This window comes from Papilio xuthus, unplaced genomic scaffold (genome assembly GCF_000836235.2).
Source record: "Papilio xuthus unplaced genomic scaffold, Pxut_1.1 DF825783.1, whole genome shotgun sequence".
NCBI lineage: Eukaryota > Metazoa > Arthropoda > Insecta > Lepidoptera > Papilionidae > Papilio > Papilio xuthus.
The window spans coordinates 3,196,201-3,217,559 of record NW_013532866.1 but is presented as its reverse complement, the minus strand read 5'-3'; the positions used below and the strand labels follow the sequence as shown (position 1 = coordinate 3,217,559).

The following is a 21,359-nucleotide window of genomic DNA, read 5'->3' as shown; positions in this document are numbered from 1 at the left end:
TAGTTTGCCACCTTTTTACCATAAAAATACTGCAGACATATCATTTTGCACAAAACATTTATCAGACGACCTTGTGCATGCTCAGATGCGGTTGCAATGCGGCTATTTTGAAAGTTTTGATGGATAACAACAACGAAGTTGAATGCTTTACCTCCCCCCCACGCCCCCCGTTCACACGGATTTCGAAGATTGATTTTATTGCATGCCAAAACCTATTGTTGAAATCGAACAGAATTGAATGTGTCTATTTATTTTTCCAAATTCTATATTGCAGACAGGAGTTCCGAAAACAGTTTGAACTTAAAATCTGTAATCTGTTCACTCTTTTGTTATATACTAGCTGTCGCCCGAGACTCCGTCCGCCCGGAATAAAAAAAATAATTAGTAGCCTATGTCTTCTTCCAGACTATGTTCAGAGAGATCCGTGCAACTGTTCTGGACATACCTTCAACCCTCGCTTCGACAAACATCTATCCATCCTTCCAAATATACGCATTTTAATATTAGTCATATATATCTCTCAATCAGTAATGGGAACTTTATACAAATAATTTTTCGTAAAGCCCCCTACAGACGTTTTAACTGAACAGTCCAACGGCAGACTTAAAGTTGTGCCTACACACAGTTAAATCTGATCGTCTGCATACAAATTGAACGTCTGTAGCAGGCTTAAGCTATTGTGCAAGTTGTATCGATGCATTAAAAAATCGTTTTGCAGCACCTGACACAGTTTTCTGTAATGTCGCCCCCATCAAAACATCACGACAAACGAATCTATGCCAAAATTATCATTGGTTCAAAAACGGGGCTAACGATCATGACCACGTAAGGTTTTAACGCTATGCAAATAGGGTTGCCACCTTCGAGGTAATGTTGTTAGGTCATACACGTCTCCAATCTTGTCGAGGTTTGAGTCTACACTAAGTGAGTGAGTCAATTTGGATTTTCATACACATTTTTGAATTTGTTTGCAGGCATGAGTAGGTTCAATTACGATGACTCTCTACACAGTAAGTGGGGGCTATGGGTTTGACATTCATATCGACGTGGTCAGAGTGTTTGCTGTGAAACAAGTCATTGGATGGATTGGATCTTCTTTATCCGATAAGGATCAAGTTTGGTTATACTTTTGTTTTATTTTGTGAATGGTCAGTGAGGCCGACTTTTTTCTGTTTTGTTAAAAGTCGACAACCCTAAATGCACACGACATCTATTCCACTTTTATATCTCGTATCACGTAACTTTTTAATATTTAATACCAGATTTTAGTAATATTTAGTATTGACTTTTGCAATATTCGACTTTGATTATTTTGTCCGTATTTAAAATGCTGAAATAAATAAAACAGAACGATTTTATCTATCATAGAAACTAAACATAAAATCCTTCCTTGAGTATCACGACACATAGTCTAGGCGTAAATTGTGAATAATAGCATAAAGCAATTTATCACTCCAGTACCCTGTTATTTAATTAAATGTACCGGGAACTTGAATAGGGTGGTCATACTTTTAAGGAAATTTAAAGACTGTCACAAAATAGGTAGCATAAATTGAAACGCGAATTGCGTTTGCAATATTTTTCCATCCAATGCAATTTAAATAAAGTGGTAAATAAAAGTACATATTTTGGATTGCATTTAAAAGTATTTTTTTTTTATTTCATGGTGGATAAGTAAATAACGAATTTCAGTCGTCTTGATTCTACCTTGGCCTAGCCTTCTACATAATCTATTCATACTATATCCCTGCTTTTTCTACCTACAAGAATATACTATGTTTATAAAAATATTGGTCAACCTATTCAGAGCTTACCATTCTCGGACATGTCAAGAGATAACGTAAAGGTATGTTTCCACTGTCGATCTTGCACAAAAACATACAATACTCTCTCATTCTCTTCATGAGAACAGAGACAGCAAAACGTTTTAACACAAATAGGACAGTGGAAACACACGTTTATGAGATAATATTACATCACCGAGGTAAGACGTGACGTTAGGCAATTAAAATATGTTAGTGACACAATACACCGTAATGCAAAATAATTGTATATTGTTATGTTGTGTCGCATTTATGTATCTTATGATTGACCTTGACACAGACAAATATAACATATACAGCATGTTTTATTCCTTAATAATAATTACTTTGTTCTTGAGTCTTAATTATTCATTGCTTATTTAATAAATTGAAGGAATCTTACTTAAAATATAAATGCTTAGTTATTTTAAATATTTCAAACATACTGTCGTCCGCGACTTTTTCTGCATCACTTTTTCTTCTATCTCGTACTAAACTAATTATCATCACCTTGTATATTGCATTTTGAATACACTGAGCTATTCACGATGTATAAATATAACTAAAACGCGTTAACCATTGGCAAGTACTGGTAAAGCAATTATCACGTTCTTTCCACTCGCTTCAGACCTTAATTACCGTAAAAGGTCTTAATTGAGAAGCTACCTAATTAAAACTATTTAAAGGCCGCCTTGTAAGATCTACACATTTTGAGTTTTAATAAAAAAAAAGAAAAAGTCATCAGTTTAGGACTAGGAGATTATAAGTAGATGGTATAAAACATTACCTTATCCCTGTGCGAGTGCCTGTGGTGTGTCACCGGCGGCGGGTGCTGGGGCGGCGGCATCTGACCCTGACCAGTCACCACCACCGGCAGCCCGTCCACTATGGTCACCATCACACGCTTGTCCGCACTACGTCGCCTCTCCGCTGAATTACGCCGTCTTCGTTGCTCGTCCGCCACCGGACGCGAGAAGACGGTCCTTCGATCGAAGTTGCGCGGATCGCTTTGGATTTCTGCCGCCCTGGTAGCAGGTGTGTGGCTTTTGGATCGTTTCAGCAATCTCATAACGTGAGATTTGAGAGCATCTGGCTTGCTGACAGGCGGCGGCAGCTCCGGCTTGTGTTTGTAAGATTGGGAGTGCGCATGATGGCGCTGCACGGACACCGCGTGCCCCATGCCAGGTGGTATCACGTTGGACAGGCTTTTGACCGCGTAAGCAGCGTCTACTTTGTTCCCCGCCACGCAGGATACCTCGTACATTCCGGCACTTTTACACTGCACCGGCTTCGAACTTTGACTCCGTCCTCACTCTACAGCCATTTCATACACTGCAATCCTTAAACGTTTAACAATACACCCGGCGCGTACACAACACCGTTTCACAAAGCGTCATTTACGTACTGCGAAATTGTAAATCATCGTTACGATTGAATTCAAGTCGGACCGGTCGCGGAAACTTGGTTCGACACGAAAACGGCACGTTTGCACTTAACCGTACATTAAGCATTCGTGCGGCTGCCTGTTGTTTATTGCGTGATTATTAATAATACAAGAGCGCAATAACACACGAACGTCCGCACACGTCGGTGTCCCGCGAACGACTAAAGTGAACGATTGCGGCGGAGGATTGCTAAATGATAGGATGATAACGGATGCGTCCGTACTCTGTATTGTCGGCGCGGGCGAGGCCTAACCTAATCCGTGAAAAGGTCAATGTTTCGATGAAGTCACTCTGGCAATTGGTGTAATTGGAGTACAAGCAGCGATGGCACTTGTGTACTTTATTATAAACCTAGGGTCGGATATGAAACATTGCATAAACAAATCAAATGGATAGTGTATAGTATTATTCATTTATTTTGTATTTTCTATTTGTTTAAATATGACATTTAAGAAATGTATAATTTTTTGTTGAATATGCTGCCACTACTGACATGGGTCGTTGTATATTTTCGCCGCCTGTCGAACAGTCGATCCTGCTATCAATAACTATAAAAAGTAAATTTAAATTCAAAGCATTGACTGTAACACTTCCTAATGCCCTTAACGCTCTGACAGAAACAAAAAACATGGCATAATCAAATTCTACGAACCTTAAAACGGTCACGGTTGTATTCATTATTTACCGTAAGTTTCCACTGATGAAATACATGTACAAAAACATTCTTGTCGTTCCCATTTAGAAAATGCACCACAATTGTATTCTGATGTAGCCAGCTAATAACTTAAATATATGTCGTAACAATCTAGATCTCTTACAGAAACCTCAATGGTAAAAAACTAAGGGACTACCTTAGCATTGCCGTAATAAGATTAAACGAGGACTATACAAGTCTTATACAACTCTGAGTATGATAGCTTTAGGTTTCTTATTAAAATTAACAAAACGAGATAATAATTCCTGCTTCAAATCAATTTGTTTTACATTCTTAACAGCACCGTATAATTCATAAACAATGTCGTACCAATTTGTAACAGACCGTACCAAACTTGAGTAAGCCAGTACCGGTGTACCAGTTACGAAACCAGACAGGCTTGCGAAACATTCAGTAATGGGTTCGATTTATCTTTCGTTGAAGTTAAAATGCGATCGACTAGTATTCACTTCGTACCAATTTATTAAGTGTTACAAACTATATTGACCTATTCGGCGTTAATTTTAAAAACATAAGTACTATAGATTGGACCCTCGTTTCAGTTGTAATTTTTCCGTCTTTTATTCTATAAGAAAAGAATGAGATCTAACTATTTGCTAATTGAATAACAATAATATTTGATAAAAATATCTCCATATTTCAATAAAAATGTCATATCTGTAGAAGAGTGTGGTAGAAAATGTGTTACATTAGTCATTTTGAAAGTTAAAATTATTCCATTCATCACAAGTTTCTTAGACCAAAATATAATCCAATAAAATATATTGTTCCTTAAGATATGCTTTATACAGACATTTTGGTATTAGAAGCCCACAGTTAAAGTTGCTATTTCTTAATTTTCACCTGAAGAATTAATGCATCATATAAACTTATCATTACAAGTTCAAAGTAAAATATCAGACGGGGATTTAAAACGCAGTTGTTGACTTCCTAGAAAAGTGAACGTTATCTCAAGTGAACCGTGGAACAGTTATTTGTTTCACAACAAAACTTTATAATTCATTCAAGAATTTGCTTACAACACAAATAACGGCCGTAACCTAGAATTATAAGCAAATACTACGAACTTTCAATTGGTCAGATCCTGACACACCTCGTTTGATCCATATTCACACTACTTCCTAGCTGTCCGCCCGTGACGCAGTCATCAAAAAAAAACATAATTAGTAGCTTATGTGTTCTTCCTCACTATGTTCTGTATCCATACCAAATTTCATCGAGATCCGTTCAACCGTTCCGGAGATATCTTCAAACAACATGCATCCATCTAAACATTCGCATTTATAATATTAGTATTATGATTTCTACTACATTATTACACGATATCGTTTTAAAAAGACTTCTATCTTAATCATTTACATACAAACATTTCCGTTGATATATTCCAAGACAATACAAACAAAAAAAACTCATAGATTAGCTACAAAAAGAGTGCACATAAAAATAGATAATTAAAAAAACAAACAAAAGCCGTTCCAAAAATGCAAACAATACAAAGTGGTACAAAGAAATCAATGGTATAAAACATTCTGTCGTTGAGTCATCAGTTCTATCGAAGTGAAATTCAGTGAAAGTGCGTCGAGGGCTAGCGACATTTTACGTAAACAGACACAAGTTATCGGTCAGATAGTTAACCTATTTACACTTGAAAATGTTATAGAATTACGTAAACATGAGCAAGAAGGATTCAAACTCTGATATTCCTCATATCTGATGGATATGTAATTATTCAAACTCTCGTGAGATATTATAATAAAATTATATAAAAACGTCTAAACACTTGATCAACAACACCACCGACGCTTTAGTATCAACATCGTCGATGACGCAGGTGCACCCCACGCCCCCCGCAAAGAACGCAGGCGCGCACGGAGCGACGGGCCGCATCCGCGAAATAATACCAGTCCCACTCACCCTGATGAAGGGCCCCGATGGGCTCGAAACTAGTCGGTGCCGCCACCGGACGAATATACGTTAGTGTTTAGCCGTTTTTATATCAGTTTATGATGAATATGTATTGAAGAATAAATCTTATCCGGAACTGTAAGGCAAGAAAAATACATTTCCTAAAAGCGCATACAAAACTACACCTAACCTAACCGGCACACAAATAGAACCTCGCAGACTTGAACCATGCAAATGATGTAAACAAAACTAATTCAAAGATACCAAGAAAACAAACCAATCTAAACCCAAACAGGAAGTAGGAAAGCTCATAATCGATTGCAAACAACATTCCCTTAAACAAACAGACCGATACACCGAAACTATTGACCATAGCCCACACACATACACACATGAATACGGAACTGTTGTGAAAACAAATCAAACTCAAACACAAGCGGTAATAGAAACGCCATGATTCAAGACCAAACAACAACATAATTCACAGATTTAACCCAAAGGGGTGGAGACCACGGACCTTCATTTGCCGTGGTCCTGCGAAACATCTGTCGCTTCTAGATTCATACATCTACGTACTGCGTACCAAAGTACTACTACGTATCGAATCTTTAATGGAAAGAAATAAAACTTTTATTAGTGACTTTCAGACTACAGCGCCGTACTATCTACAGTACCGTAATCTCTGCCTACTCCTTTGGGTTAAAGCCATGAGTTGCGTTGTTGGTGCTTTGAACTTTGTATGGAAAAGACTATTTAATTATTTACTTCACAGTTAATTCCGATTATATAAATGAGAGAATAACGACATTGTAAAACTTGCAAGGACTGACAAATTGTAGTTAATTTTGACCCGCTAAATATAATAATTTTATCGTATAAAAGCGCATACAACCCTATCAAAGTTAAAAACCACGCACGACCTTGATATTTACATGTTTCGCACTTTATTTAATACTAGCTATCGCACGCGACTATGTCCGCGCGGAATTACAAAATCTTTTAATAGGTAGCCTATATGCTCTACCTATAGAAAATTTAATCGAGATCCATACAGCAGTTTTGGACATACCTTCAAAAACAAACATAAATTCTTCAAAACATTCGCGTTTATAATATTAGATATAAGATTTCAATTAACTATTTCAACTCGCAAGTCGTACAATTATTACGTACTATCCGGTTATAACTGTTATATCTTATGCATAACAAAACATCGCGAAACATACTAATAGTACGATTTCAAATGTATACAAACAAAAGTAAATACACGGACAATTCATCAAACTATTAAAAACCTCCATCTCTCTGACATTTTGCAACAAAGCCGTTAGGTAGCGATATAAAGGCGTCTACACACTTCCGACTCGATGACAGAATAACACACTCGTATCTCGCATTTCATTCCGCCACAATACTAGGAAAGCGTCTACATAACGCGGTTGTATGCTTCCTTGTGTATCCAATATCTATACCGCTACTGGGATATCGAAGATTCAAGTATTGATTGACACTGACAAAAATAATTCGTCAGTCAGTTATGCTGAATGACTGACAACTTCTTAGTACTTTACTTAACTATGGATACGTTGTTCCATTAATTTGCTACAATTTAAAAAGGTGATAATCTTATCTTACTAATATTATACACGCGAATGTTTGGATGGATGAATATATGGATGGATGTTTGTTTAAAGGTATCACGAGATCGGCTGTATGTATGTCCCTAAAATTTGCCTGAAATAAGAACATAGTCTGAAAGTTTTTTTTTTAATAATATTAAAATCCACGCTCATCTTTACATATATTGTATGAATGCGTTCATAAATTACGAGTGAAATTAAAAAAAAAACTTTAGTGCGACATTCTTTAGGTTTGTAGGAAAGTAAGAAATTTCACTTCCACAAGACCCATAAAAAAACAAAAGAATCGTTTAAATAACTTAAACACGTTAAACTGTTAAGAAAAATAACGATACAAATCTGCGAAATAATAGCCACTATAATCCAATCCAAACACTAGCATCATTCAAAAGCAAGTGCACTTGAAAAACAAGTTACTTACTCGATGTGAACGAGGCATCGAGCGGATGGTTTCCATTGTCCGTTTACCTCAACGTATCCAAGGTCTCTCTTGTATACTATTCAGATAACAGAGGAAGACCGTTGAAGGCTATTTCCGAGAAAACTATCATGTATTTTGAATAGAATTTCGGTGACAGTTTTCTTTATAAACGAGAAATTTCAACACTATATTGAATGGCAGTTATTTTCAATGAGCTACGAAAAAATATCAAACATGTGAGATATTATTTTTAGATTCAATGTTATCTACATTGTACAAATAAACTACATCAAAGATAGAAAATGTAGTTATCTTGAGACTAAATAACTTTGCTTCAAAATAACTGTAAAACTTATATCACATTGTTGTTTTCTTAAATCAAAATATTTCTAAACAAAAAACTAAACATTGCCGAAACGGAACATCGGAAAACTCAAAAAACATAATGCGATCACACTGGCAGCTAAAATAGCAGAAATGAAAAAAAAACATAAAGACAATAAAAAATAAATTAATATTTTCTAACGATTCAAAAGATGTAAACAAAAACACTGGCTGAAAAAAAGCGCATCTAACGTGGCAATTTCGCTCGTAGAATGCAATCCGCCAGAGGGCATAAACTGTCGCTAGTCTAGCACTATTACTAGTTTTACACGACGACAGTGAGGCAGAGCAGCAGATAATACAGTACTGCCATCCATTTAACGTACTACGATACCAGTACTGCCTCGACGTTGTACTTTGTACTGCATTGTCTATTACCCTGCCAATGCACTTATGCCTTCTTGTGAAACTAACATATCATAAATTCTAGACAAGTCATTACAGGGAACAAACCCTAGACTAGACGCACTTTGATCTCCAATCTTAATTCAAAATGTATGGAAGAGGGAAAGAATTAAAAAGCGACAACGAACTTTACATTCTCTCGAGAAAAACAAACAATAAAAAGAGTAATCAAAGTAGATTGCATTTTCGAGTAACATAGCAGACGCTATGACTTAAATAACACTTAAAATACTCTATTTGGATCCTATTTTCCAAAGTAATTTAATAATTAACATTAATAACCAATAACCAGTGCTTAAACTTTTAGAATGTCTATTAATTTTTCATACCTTCCTAATATTATAAATGTGAATGTTTAGGTGAATGAATGGTGGGATGTTTCTTTGAAGATATCTCCGGAACGTCTGAACGGATCTCGCTGAATTTTAGCATAGATGTAGAAAATAGTCTGGAAGAACACATAGGCTACTTATTATTATTTTGTAATGTGTGTCGAGGGTGACAGCTATCACCATAAACTCGTAATGAAATAGGAGCAACGACGGTTTTTTTTTCTATTAAACTTGACATACATTTTACAACGCACTGCTAAAATCTAACTCACTAGTTATGTTTATAACAAGTAAATCTTAATACAATGAAAATTACATAAATCAACACAATAATCTATATCTAGACAGGGGCCAGTCAATATGAGTCAATGCGATTTATAAATATCGTCACGTTATTGACCCGACTGACTCATTGTATCACAGACAAGTGCTAAATGACAATGACAAAATAATTTACTACGTGAAAGCGTGTTCGATTTAAAACATTACCGAAGGTTTCCATTGTGAGATCTCTTCGAGATTAAAAATCTGTATAAAAATAGTATCAAAAAGTGATTTTTAATACCTTTATGATAGGCCCTTAACTGTGCCTCCATCATACTATTAACTGTGTCAACATTAAAAATATTAAACTTATAAACTTTGCATGTAAATTAATTAAGCGATAGTAAAATTCCATCGGTAAATCCACCACTTTACCGCATCCTGGGACAAGCCTCTTAACGCTGTTAACGATCCATAAGCCGATTGACACAGCTTCGTTAAGCTCCTTTTACATTACATATTGTAAATATTACAACATCGAGATTATAGAGATTTTTAATACTGAATCCAAAAGAAAGTTACATGTTAAGTCTCTTAATTGCTGCATTGTACACTAATCGTTGGTTTCTGAGACCAAAATGTTCGTTTAATATTGACATCCCTGTCATTGCCTTTGATAACAAATAATGTATTTTAAACGGTCTTAATATCTTACGGTTGGCATGCATTTAAAAATCTACACTAAGCGACTGTTAAGTGCCATAAAATACGCTGATTGCGGCACTTACCGTGAGTTTCTGAAGCCAAAATTATCCGTACAAAACATATCGTCATCCCTTTCTTTTACAAAACAGAGATAATAATATGTGTTAAACGCAAATTTTGGTTTTAGAAATCCACGTTTATTCGTTTCATACTGTTATAAAATTACTGTCATTTTTCATTAAATAAATTGACAGTGCAAAGTTACGCACCGTTGGCTTCCACTGTGAAAGGGCCTTAAACTTATACAATCACACTTCACGAAGATTTGTTACATCATTGCACCTGCCTCGGCAGTCCACAAGACTGCGTGTTTATTTATATTCCTACACTATAAATAAATTTTAAAACATATCCTTTTCCTAAACAAACAATTTAAATTAACTACAAGCCAAAAGTACTGCGTTAATAACTATCAAACTGTAAAATCATAGAGTAGACGACGCCCTATACCTTATTCTATTCATAGAAATGACGGAATCAATTTAAGATTCATTGCCTAATAGATGAGTCGTTTCGTGTTAGCTATGCGTCAAGCAAAGGTTATTATGAGAGAAAATAGTGTAGAAGACAGTGCCAAGATGCTATATTTAAAAAGTTTGCGAATAATTTAAAACACAGACGCTAAAAATAATACTAATGAGGTGAATTGAGGAAAAACATTACTACATTTTAAGAAACTAAAAAACGTATCAATAGTTTTTTCTGACTACGCTTTCAACAGAAATAGATTAGAAAAGACAAATAGACAAGACAAACATATGATGATTTTTTTTTTATATCGAAACGAGCGAGCGGCCACCTGAAATCGCTGAAATAGCGAAGTGACCGATGCCCATAGACATACGCAATTGCATATGCGTTGCCTACCTTTAATCGACGGAGAGAATGCACAGAAAGAAAATATTTTTCCTTTCCATGCATCCTCTCATCCGGAATCCTCACTTCCACTTCCCATTCTTTCCTTGGGAAAAAGGGTGGGAAGGGAAAGGGGACTAAGTAAGGCCTCCGGGACGCACACCCAATAGACGAAATGCGGAATTGCTTCCACTTGACGCCTATCTTCTGTGTGGTCGCGGTATTTCACCGGCGAGCCTGGCCAATTCGTGCGAAGATTAAAGCGGGCTCTACCACTGATAGACTTACAAAGTACCAGGACAACATAACATGCTATGGACTACATCCAATTAGTGAGATTGATATTATTAATATCCTTTCACGTACGAATCCATACATTATAGTTCGATTTGTTTGCAAATTTCCTATGTTTTGAATGTTCGAGAGGAAGTAATATTTTACCAATTTCAACAAACATATACCATACTAACACAATAGCGGGTGTATATAATAATTAAAACATGCTTAGAAGTACATTAATCTTGTCAATGACAACTTTAAAAATCCAGGTCCACATAAAGTAAAATGGGAAAGGGAATTTAGTCATGAAATAGCTGTCTACCGCGACTCGGTCCACGTGAAATTTAAAAAAAAAACTTTATCAGTACCCTATATCTTGTTCCAGACTAAGTTCAGCCGTTCCGGTGATACCTTCAAACATCCATCCATTCATGTAAACATTCCCATTTATAACATTAGTTAAGAAGTAAGTTTTGAAGTTACTTTTTCTTTAACTTATTCCTTGAATTGGATTTTATTTTATTCTTAACATATTGAAGAGCATACAATATTGTAGTTTATTAAGAAATAACTTAAATACTATGACTAACTGTAGACTACGTTATGTTCTACATCGTAGAGCAAAGTACCAGGATCACTTTGGCTTATACGAAGGCCCTAAGTCTTCAATTAATGACACTTGGTTGACCTAGCACTAACGATTAACTTTACAATAAAATATAATTTAGGGCAGTCCATTGTATTGAGTACACCTTTATCCGCACAGATGTTAAACAGAGCGTAAACAATCACAGCCATTGTCAATGGATATCGTACTGCCAATAGATTCGTGATAAACTCGACACAAACAATTGCCAGTCTATCAATAAAGACGGTAGCAATCGAGCAAAGATTTATTTGGTTACAAAAGAAAAACTTACTAATATTATAAATGCGAAAGTCTAGAAGAACACATAGGCTACTCATTTGTTTTTTTTTAATTCCGCGCAGACGGAGAAAACAGTAAGTTCGAATGTGTACGTCGAGTTTAAACTAAGTTTTACTGACCCTACCTATTTTCCGAGTTCTGTTGTCTGTACACTTTTGTCTTAGACACACTTGTAGAAACATCAAAAATCACGTAGCCGTCATTATGTTTGTATTAAGATATTTTTTCATTAGCACGCTTCACTTACGACCTTAGTCGCGGTCGGTACGATTTCCTTTTTGTCATTTTCACTACTTCCAACATTTGTAGAGTTTAAATCACAAACTCACGAACCATGTTTTATTGATCATTAGAGTTATCTTCGTACCTTAATCAAATAAAATAGATATCTTTTGACTGATGCAATGGGAAACCACTAGTGACGTAAATTCCATCTCCGCAACGGCCTTGGTCGCCAACGCTCCAATATATGCGACTTTCAATAAACCAATATAGAGAAACAAACGCTATTATTAAGCTTAATTATTGGTCACTTAACAAAACTGTTTCCAAATAGAAACATTCTCGAATTCAAACAACAAAACAGTAAACTTCTGTAAACAATAAATACCAAAAGGAAGATCGTAATAAACCACAATTATTCCCACTTTGTTAGTTTAACATTTTACTTCATTTGATCTCTTGAGGAGTCGTCGCCCGCGACTTCGCTGGTGCAGAAATTAAAAAAAAAACTTAATAAGTACTCTATGTGTTCTTCAAACAAACATCCATCCATTTTAGTAAAATTAGAATACAATTTCAACCCGACTTATTCGATCAACTTTGATTAAAAGAAAAAAAAATGTTTGCTTACAAAAGTCCCAAGGTCTTAAGTTTATTAATAAGATAATTCCTTGATTCACCATATGAGGTTTTGTCTTAGTTCAAAAGCCTTTGACTAGGAATGTAGCAGTTTCAATACTGAACCAGACAATGTGTGGAATTTCAATAATCTAAAGTTTCACTGAGGACCCGACCTCTTTACATCGAGGTTACATTATTGAATACCATGTAGCGAAGAAAATATATTTTATGTTTATGTGTATTTTTTTTTTGCTTTCCAAATTTATTTATATTATATTCGTAATAGCCGTCACCCGCGACTTTTTCCGTGTATAGTTAAAAAAATAATAACTATGCGCTATTCCAGACTGTTATCTAGCTCTATTACAAATTTCATCCAAATTTGTACAGCGGTTCCGTAGTTACTTTGTAACAAACATGTCTACATTCAAACATTCGCATTTTTGTATTATAAAGTGAAATTATTCGTAATGTTAGGAAGAAAATCCGACACTGTGCCGGTGTACTGGCTTAACACTAGCCTTGCTAAAATGTCCACGTTTATGCCCTCTCACTAATCATTCTGACACTTGACTTTGTAACGAAATCGCGACATTCGCGCCAAAGGATTCAAATATCTTGAGGGAGTAGACTTTGAGCCATCCTCCGCGTTTCTAACGTTTCGCTACTAAACCTGGTTCTGCGACTCCTGCAATGTACTGAGCCGTCAAGATATTTGAAAAAAATAGTAATAATAATAAATATCAGTAATAATAATAAAATTAAACTATATCATATCTGTTTAAGTAAGTTTTAAAAGCAATTCATTTTAGAACAAAACAGTCAAAAGAATTTTATCAGCAGGTCATACTTTCAAACGAGCATTTAACAATAACCATTACCATTAAGATAAACTTAAACATTCCATAATATCAAGAACATGACAAAAAGGACATCTATTACAACCGATGTTTTTAATTTGATGCTATCCTGGTACATCTTTTCTACTTTCATACATCTACGCAATACGCATACATGTTCATGGATAAAGTGTATTATAAGATTCAAATTTAATATCGGCTCGAAGTTAAGCTGCGAGAATACTTCTGAGGTGGATGCCTTTCCGTTGTGTGTTCTGTACAGATTCTCGTGCATATGGAAATCGCGATTAAGTTTGTACGGCATTGTACTACTTACTAGCTTCTCCCTATTAAAGTCAAAACGCTAATTAGCCTTTATATTCTTCACTTATGTTCGCCTGGTCAGAAATCCCATACTAAACACATCAATGCGAAAATTTGGATGGATAGATGTTTGTTACTATGTATATCAAAAACGGCTTAACGAGTCTCGTTGAAATTTGACACAGTAAGACCATAGTCTACTTAACTTTATATACATTCAACCGCGCGAACGAAATCGTGTGCAAAAGCTAGTCCGATTATTTTGCTCTCAATCAAAGTCACGTGTGTATATCATTTCGGGCGGCAGAGCGCAGTCGGTTCGCATCTCGCGGTCTGTGGGGAGAAGTCCGGATGCGGTAGTTGCTTTGCTAAATTTGAATTTATGCGTCCGGTCACAGAACCGTGCTGTTCACATAACAAACGATAAAATGAACAAACAATCAACTAAATATTTGGTAACGACGTTGAATTTACATATAAGAGCGTAGTGAAAATTGGGCTTAACTCAAACGTTATATGCGAATTAGGACAAGACATTCTGAGTGTTATATTATCTCCTTGAACGAAGTAACTTACAGCAAAGAACCTAAAAAGTGTAGGTAAAATATAAATCATTTAAATGAGTATATCATAAAGAAATATAACATCGGTTCTCTAATTTCACAGTCTGCTGGCTTCGAGAGAGAATTACTTTTATTCGCAGCGTATTGGTTAGATTAGATTAAATAGAAAATCTTAGACAAATATTACCTTATTTCTACCAAATGTGAACAAGCAATTTATTAGTTTCAAACATTATTAGTTAGCATGCCTTGTCGCGAATGGAGCGCTTTCGTTACCAGGACAAATGTCAGTAGTAAGACTAGTGTTCCGCCAGTGTCGGATTTTAATCCTAACATTAGTTAATAAAAAAAACTAAACTCAAAGTCACAAAGAAACAAGCAACCATACATGTATTATAAACAAAAGTTGCTGTCGCCCGCAACTCCGTTTGCACGGAATAAAAAAGAAACTAAATTAGTAGCCTATGTGTTCTTCCAGACTATGTTCTATATCTATGCCAAATTACAGCGAGATCCATACAGCCGTTCTCTGGATACCTCCAAACATTTGCATTTATAATATTAGTACGATTAAAAACATCGGTTAATACTCCACAGGGAGTCGGACAAATAAAAATAATTCTATAATACAAATTATATTTTTCATCATAATTTCAAAGTACTCGTACTTGTCCCGACGACTTTAAACACTCAAATACTTAAAATGTCATTGAACTCCAGACATTTTATAAAATTACAATATTCCAATTCAACGAAACGTTGAAGAAAACCATAACTCGACGTACATACAACTTTAGATATCAACTTATAACAAATACTATTTTATATCAATTGATTACATTATTTCGGCACACCGCCAATTTTACTGCAAGTCAAGCCAAATTAATATCTGCAATCTGTTATAATACATACTGTATATTTCGTCTACAAACTCACAGTAAAAAACGTTTTATCAATCTTTCCTTTTTTTTAGATGTCAGTTTGGCAATCTGTTTTTTTTTTATTTTTTTATTAGAGGGGACAAACGAGCGGCGGGAACACCGAAATGATCAACGACACCCATGGACATCTGCAACACCAGAGGAACTGTAGATGCGTTGCCAGCCTTTAAGGAAATGGTATGCTCGCTTCTTCTTCTTCGGTTTTTTTTTAATGAAACTAATATTATAAATGCGAATGTTTGGATGGATGGATGATTGAAGGTATCCCCGCAATAGCTCAACTTGATGGAATTTGTCAAACATGTAGAACATAGTAAAGTACATGGGCTCATTGAGTCTTTTTTTAATTCCACGCGGTCGGTGTTTAGTTTTATATTTACAATAAAAAAAAACAGAATATTTATGTATTAATTAATAATTATACTAATTAATGTTTCAACTATATTGAAGCTACTCATTAACTTGTAGCAAACACAACCCCGGTTGAAAGCAAATTACTCTAATCAAAGGGGTAGGCGCTCTTTAATTGCAAGTTCCAAGGCTCAGCTGTTACCATGGCAACGGCTTCGAACCACCAGACTGTTATAATATAGTAGATTAACGCATTTATAATTCACTGCAATGCATTTAAAAATTGTATCTGGCCGATATTATTTTTATAAATTCGATTACATTGTGTTATATAAGGGAAATACTAAAATTATTTAGTTTTTTTCCTTCTTTTATGACGTCAATTATTAAAATCGATATATCAAATGTGAAGTTTGTTACATATACAATTGTGTAAAACCCCGGGTTTTTATAATTTCTAATAAGTATGATAAATCGGGGAGACAAAGAAACATTCAATTTCATATGCATTCAATATCAAACCCAAAGATAGATTTAAATAAATGAATTCTTTAGGAGTAAACACCTTCCAGACATTAAACTTTGCTGCACCTCAAATAAGTATGTGTGCGTCAATAATCTCAATTTATGATAAAAATTCGAATAACTCAACAAAAAAATCTTATATATAAAATTCTCATGTCACAATGTTAGTTACCATACTCCTCCGAAACGACTTGGCCGATTTTTATACGCAGACTACATGTCGCCCTTGAGCCGGTCCGTGTAGAATTAAAAACAAAACCCAATTAGTAACCTATGTGTTCTTCCAGACTATATTCTACATCCATGCAGCCGGTTTGGAGACGACCTTCTAACAAACATCCATCTATACATCCAAACATTGCATTTATTATCTATTTAATAGCTGTTAGACAAACGGTTTCAAAGTTTTTTTTTCTATTTAACAGCTGTGACGTGACAATTAAGCGCGGTATCATTCACATTTATAGTTAAAACTATAAGAGTAAGTAATTTGAAACATGAAGACCTAATAAAGGCATAAAAAACAAAATACCGAATTTACTTTACTCTTACCAACCAGCAAATTTCCACTTACAAGGGAAGAGTTAAAGTAATATTTTACAGGGTAATAACATTTTAGTACGCGAAAAACATTTTAACATCCCACCAATACGTCATAACTCTATACGACTGTTTAACGTGCAAACGTTTTATTTCTAGAGGTGCATTAGGAAAATTAAAAAAAAAAGTATTCCGTAACTTCGCCACAACATGGCCATGATTTTAAAAGTTTTGTATGTACACTTTTTATAGCATATAGGTTATGTAGCAAAGAATATTATTTTGTAAAAAAAAATGTGGCAAACGAGCAAGCGGTCACATGGACTGGCCAAAATAGCGTAGCGACCGCTACCTATAGACATGCAATTGCAGATGCGTTACCTTCAATCGACTAAAGATAGAATTTGACATATTTTTAAAGATGTAGACAATGAGTAGATCTTAATGTTCTTTTTATTCTTCCACTGACTATCATTAATGATCCACTCAATTCATTCATAATATTTTATGAAACACGCAAATCCAACAATCATATACACATTTTTTCTTATAAACAAACACGAATACAATAAAAGGGAGATACTGGCAACAATAGAAATCTCGCTGACAGGATATAATGGCTAATCTTATGTCACTTTTATTATGATTGTAGAAAAAAGTGGCGTGTATGGAAGGGAATGACTGTCCATATTTATCGTATTTGATTTACCATTGAATATTGCCGTGAGTTTCCACTTCAGATACAGCTGTACAAGAACATTTCATTATGATTTTTTTAAAAGAAATTGGATTTGCAGCCTTTATATAATATAAGAAATTCTCGCTCGTGATCGAAATCCATCTCTGTCGCATTAAGGGTTATCACATCTTCGTATTTGAAACAAATTCTCTAAATTTTAAAGGGTTGTCACTGCTGGTGCACCATTTACTGAAAATTGACAACCCTGGTAGCATTTTAACTATAATTAAGGTTCGCTGTAATCTCGTGTGTGACGTCACAACCATACTCCAAAATATTCGCAGGCCTTTGTGGCCGTTATTTTATCGTTCACAACGCTTTTAGCATGCCAAGCTTAAAGTACTAGTAACATCTATAAATAAAATACCTGTTTTTTGACATAGACTATAAAAATTTTCATACTGAATGTAGTCTCATAATTTTTTTTTTACTATTAAAACGTCAAAACTACATAAACGATTGTAAAATATGTTTGGTTTAAATAATAGTTAAGAACAGTCGCTACAAAATTGAATCAATCTTATACCACAACTTTAATTCACTAACCGTGGATTTCTGAAACCAAAATCCCCGTTTAAAACATGTTATATCTGTTTTGTCAAAGATAATTACATGAATGACGATATGATCTCAGAAACCAGCGGTAAATCCTTGAGCATGACATTGACATAAATATCAGATAGCTATTTACGCGAATAGTCAGTCTCCATATTTACTTAGCCATACGGAAATAGCATGCGAATTAGAAAATCTAAATTTATTTATATCAGTAATATTTGCGTTTCCGTAACGTATTTATAAATGTAGGGCGTACGCGTAATGCAATCGACATATAAATAACATCAGGGATGTTATTGTCTTAAACATAAATAATATTTAAAAAAAAAAAACAGTACATTAAAACTTTTAAATTTAAGAACTGAGATTCACTTCATCGCTGCTCTTGTAAGCTATGTCAGGATATATATTAAAAATAAAATATCCAAAGTTAACTTTTTATAAAACTTGCAAATATTTGCCACCAAAACGCCTATGCCAATCTTCAGTCTATATCATGTTATCATACCTACAAAATAAGATACATATTGTACTTACATACCAATATTATAAATGCGAATGTTTAGATGGATGGATTTGTTTGAACTTATCTCCGAAACAGCTGTTGAACGCTATGTCAATTTAGTTTATAATATTTTATCAATAGATGGCGGACCACATTGTTTAGATCCCGATATTGACTTATTTGGTATATTTATCGACTTCCCGATCTCATTTCAATAAAGTTGACTCGCACCAAGATATAATCAGTGTTTCATTGTGACTACTCGATACTTCTCCAGTGAGAGGGAGACCTTTTTGAGACTGCTTTACAACAGCTGACTGCTTCTCGATGAAATTTAGCACACATAGAGCATAGTCTGGAAGAACACATTGGCTACTTATTTATATTTTTTTAATTCCGTACGGACGACACTGCGGGTGATAGCTAGTGTATTTATATTTACATTTAATAGCGTTACGTCTACACCGACTTATCACAGACTAAACAAAAACATTATCGCATTGACTGATTATGTATAGTGAAACGTAAACCTAAGATAACATTATTCAATTGAATTACAGATAAATTTCATATCAAACTTAATGTTTCACACTCAAATACTATAAACGTTGTATTCCATTGCCTCAACATTCATATAAAAATATTGTCATCTCAGTTTTTTCCACAGATAATGAAAGAGATGGTTATATGTTTCTGTACAGAAAGAGTAAAGTTATTCTAAAACCACATAAAAGAAAAAAGTGCAGCCAAATCTACGAAAGCGGGAAAGTTACGACTAAATGTGCTACGAATACCAAAACCGCTACCAAATATTTTGTCACCAATACTGAATTTACCTACATTTTTTGCTCACTAAATTACATATCCTATACATTTTAATACAGATTGAACATAATATCTTAAAAGTTAATTAAACACCTAATTAGTAATAAACACATAATAAACGCATTTACGACATAAACCAAATTCTTCAACGAATACCAGTTCAAGTTCGCTATCGTAAATAAGAGATAATATAAAAAAAGCAAAGTGACCATAAACAGTCACAAGTACCCGTTTCGACCGGTCTCATGACCTTGTGTTGGGTACGCAGACAATCTACATAAACTCAACACAACATATCGTATTACAAAATGTTAATACACGAATAAAAACATGCCAGAAAAAATCCAACACGTAATCGAATGCTGAATGAGTAACCGTGCGTTTCTAAGACAAAAATCTCTGTATCAAAAAATATCGTCATTCATGTTTTTATAGAGATTTGAGTCTAGGAAACTCATAGTAAGATAGCAATAAGTTTTATTATGAGTGTTTTGACAGTTAATATAATTCATCTAATTCCTCAAATCAACAAGACATATCACGTCTGTTACCTAGAAGGACAAGCAGAGACCACACACTTTCATGCACGATCACAACTACGAATGCAATCTCGTCAACCATTGATAATATAAATACACATTAAAAGAACTAATAAACATAGATATTCGTTCAATGGACGATAACAACAAATCGGTCATGATTAATAGAATTTTCCTTTGATTTACTTACACAAAAAATATTCCACTGTTGAAATTTACTTTCCATAACATTCAAAACGTTATATTTTATAAATAATTTTAAAATTGAAATCATAAACGAAACGGTCAAATTATGAAACAAGATAATAATTGTACACTTTCAACCAGGGGGTGGAAACTTAGAAGAAGGACGGTTTGTATGGAAAGTGGCGCCACCTTTTATATAATCGTAAACATAATTTCATCTCATGGCTGAGAAGAAGCATCATTTCTGTCATCGAGACATTCATGTGTCATCAAACCGCTACGTTTTTTCGTATTTCTATTTCTGTTCTTGTATTCTTAGTTAAATGTTGTTTCATTCATTTTGTTTTTAATTAAAATGTGTTTTCGTGAAAAATGACGCTGTATGCAATTGTGTTTTAGATGGACTGATTATGGTAAGTTCCAATTCAATAAAAATTTTCATGTTATTCCCATATGTCAGACTCATTTAAACATTTAAATATTTTAATATTTTGGTGTAGTTTTTAGCACCACAGTGATTTATCCTTTCCGGTTATCATATTGAATGGTGCCCTACTTCTAATACATTTTACATATCAGTTCCTATACTTGATAGGAAATCACATTCTGTTTGTTTGTTGTAGGTGCACATGTACACGGTTTCCCCCTTCCTGAGAGACGGTCAGTGATGTTCAGAAAATGTGTGCCAATCACTGGAATTATAGAGCCATAAACTGATGTGTCTGAAATTAGTAGGTGGGTCCATGTGTGTATATGTAAAAAATATATTTTTTTATTTGTAATTTTTTATTGTAAAGAAAAATTTGCTTGCCCATGTTGTAAGAGAATATGTTCAGAGTGTTTAAACTCGCAAATAACTACAAATTGCCAGTTGCCAGCTTGCATGTGACTGAAAATATTTTGGGGTTTGGTTTTAATTACAGGGTATGCATTCTTTTGTG

General features: G+C 34.5%; 1 protein-coding gene across 3 annotated transcripts in view; it reads right to left on the bottom strand.

Annotated features, from left to right (window-relative positions):
• The window catches only part of par-1, a 131,927-nt gene that overhangs the window by 71,031 nt on the left and 39,537 nt on the right, over positions 1–21,359 (bottom strand). Inside the window, exon 2 of one of the 3 annotated variants that reach the window (XM_013323058.1) lies at positions 2,590–3,206. The exons of the other annotated variants lie outside the window; for them this stretch is intronic. Coding sequence (XP_013178512.1) covers positions 2,590–3,066 — 477 coding nt within the window. The 5' untranslated portion in view covers positions 3,067–3,206. The remainder of the gene's footprint in view (positions 1–2,589; positions 3,207–21,359) is intronic. 3 annotated transcript variants of the gene reach the window in all.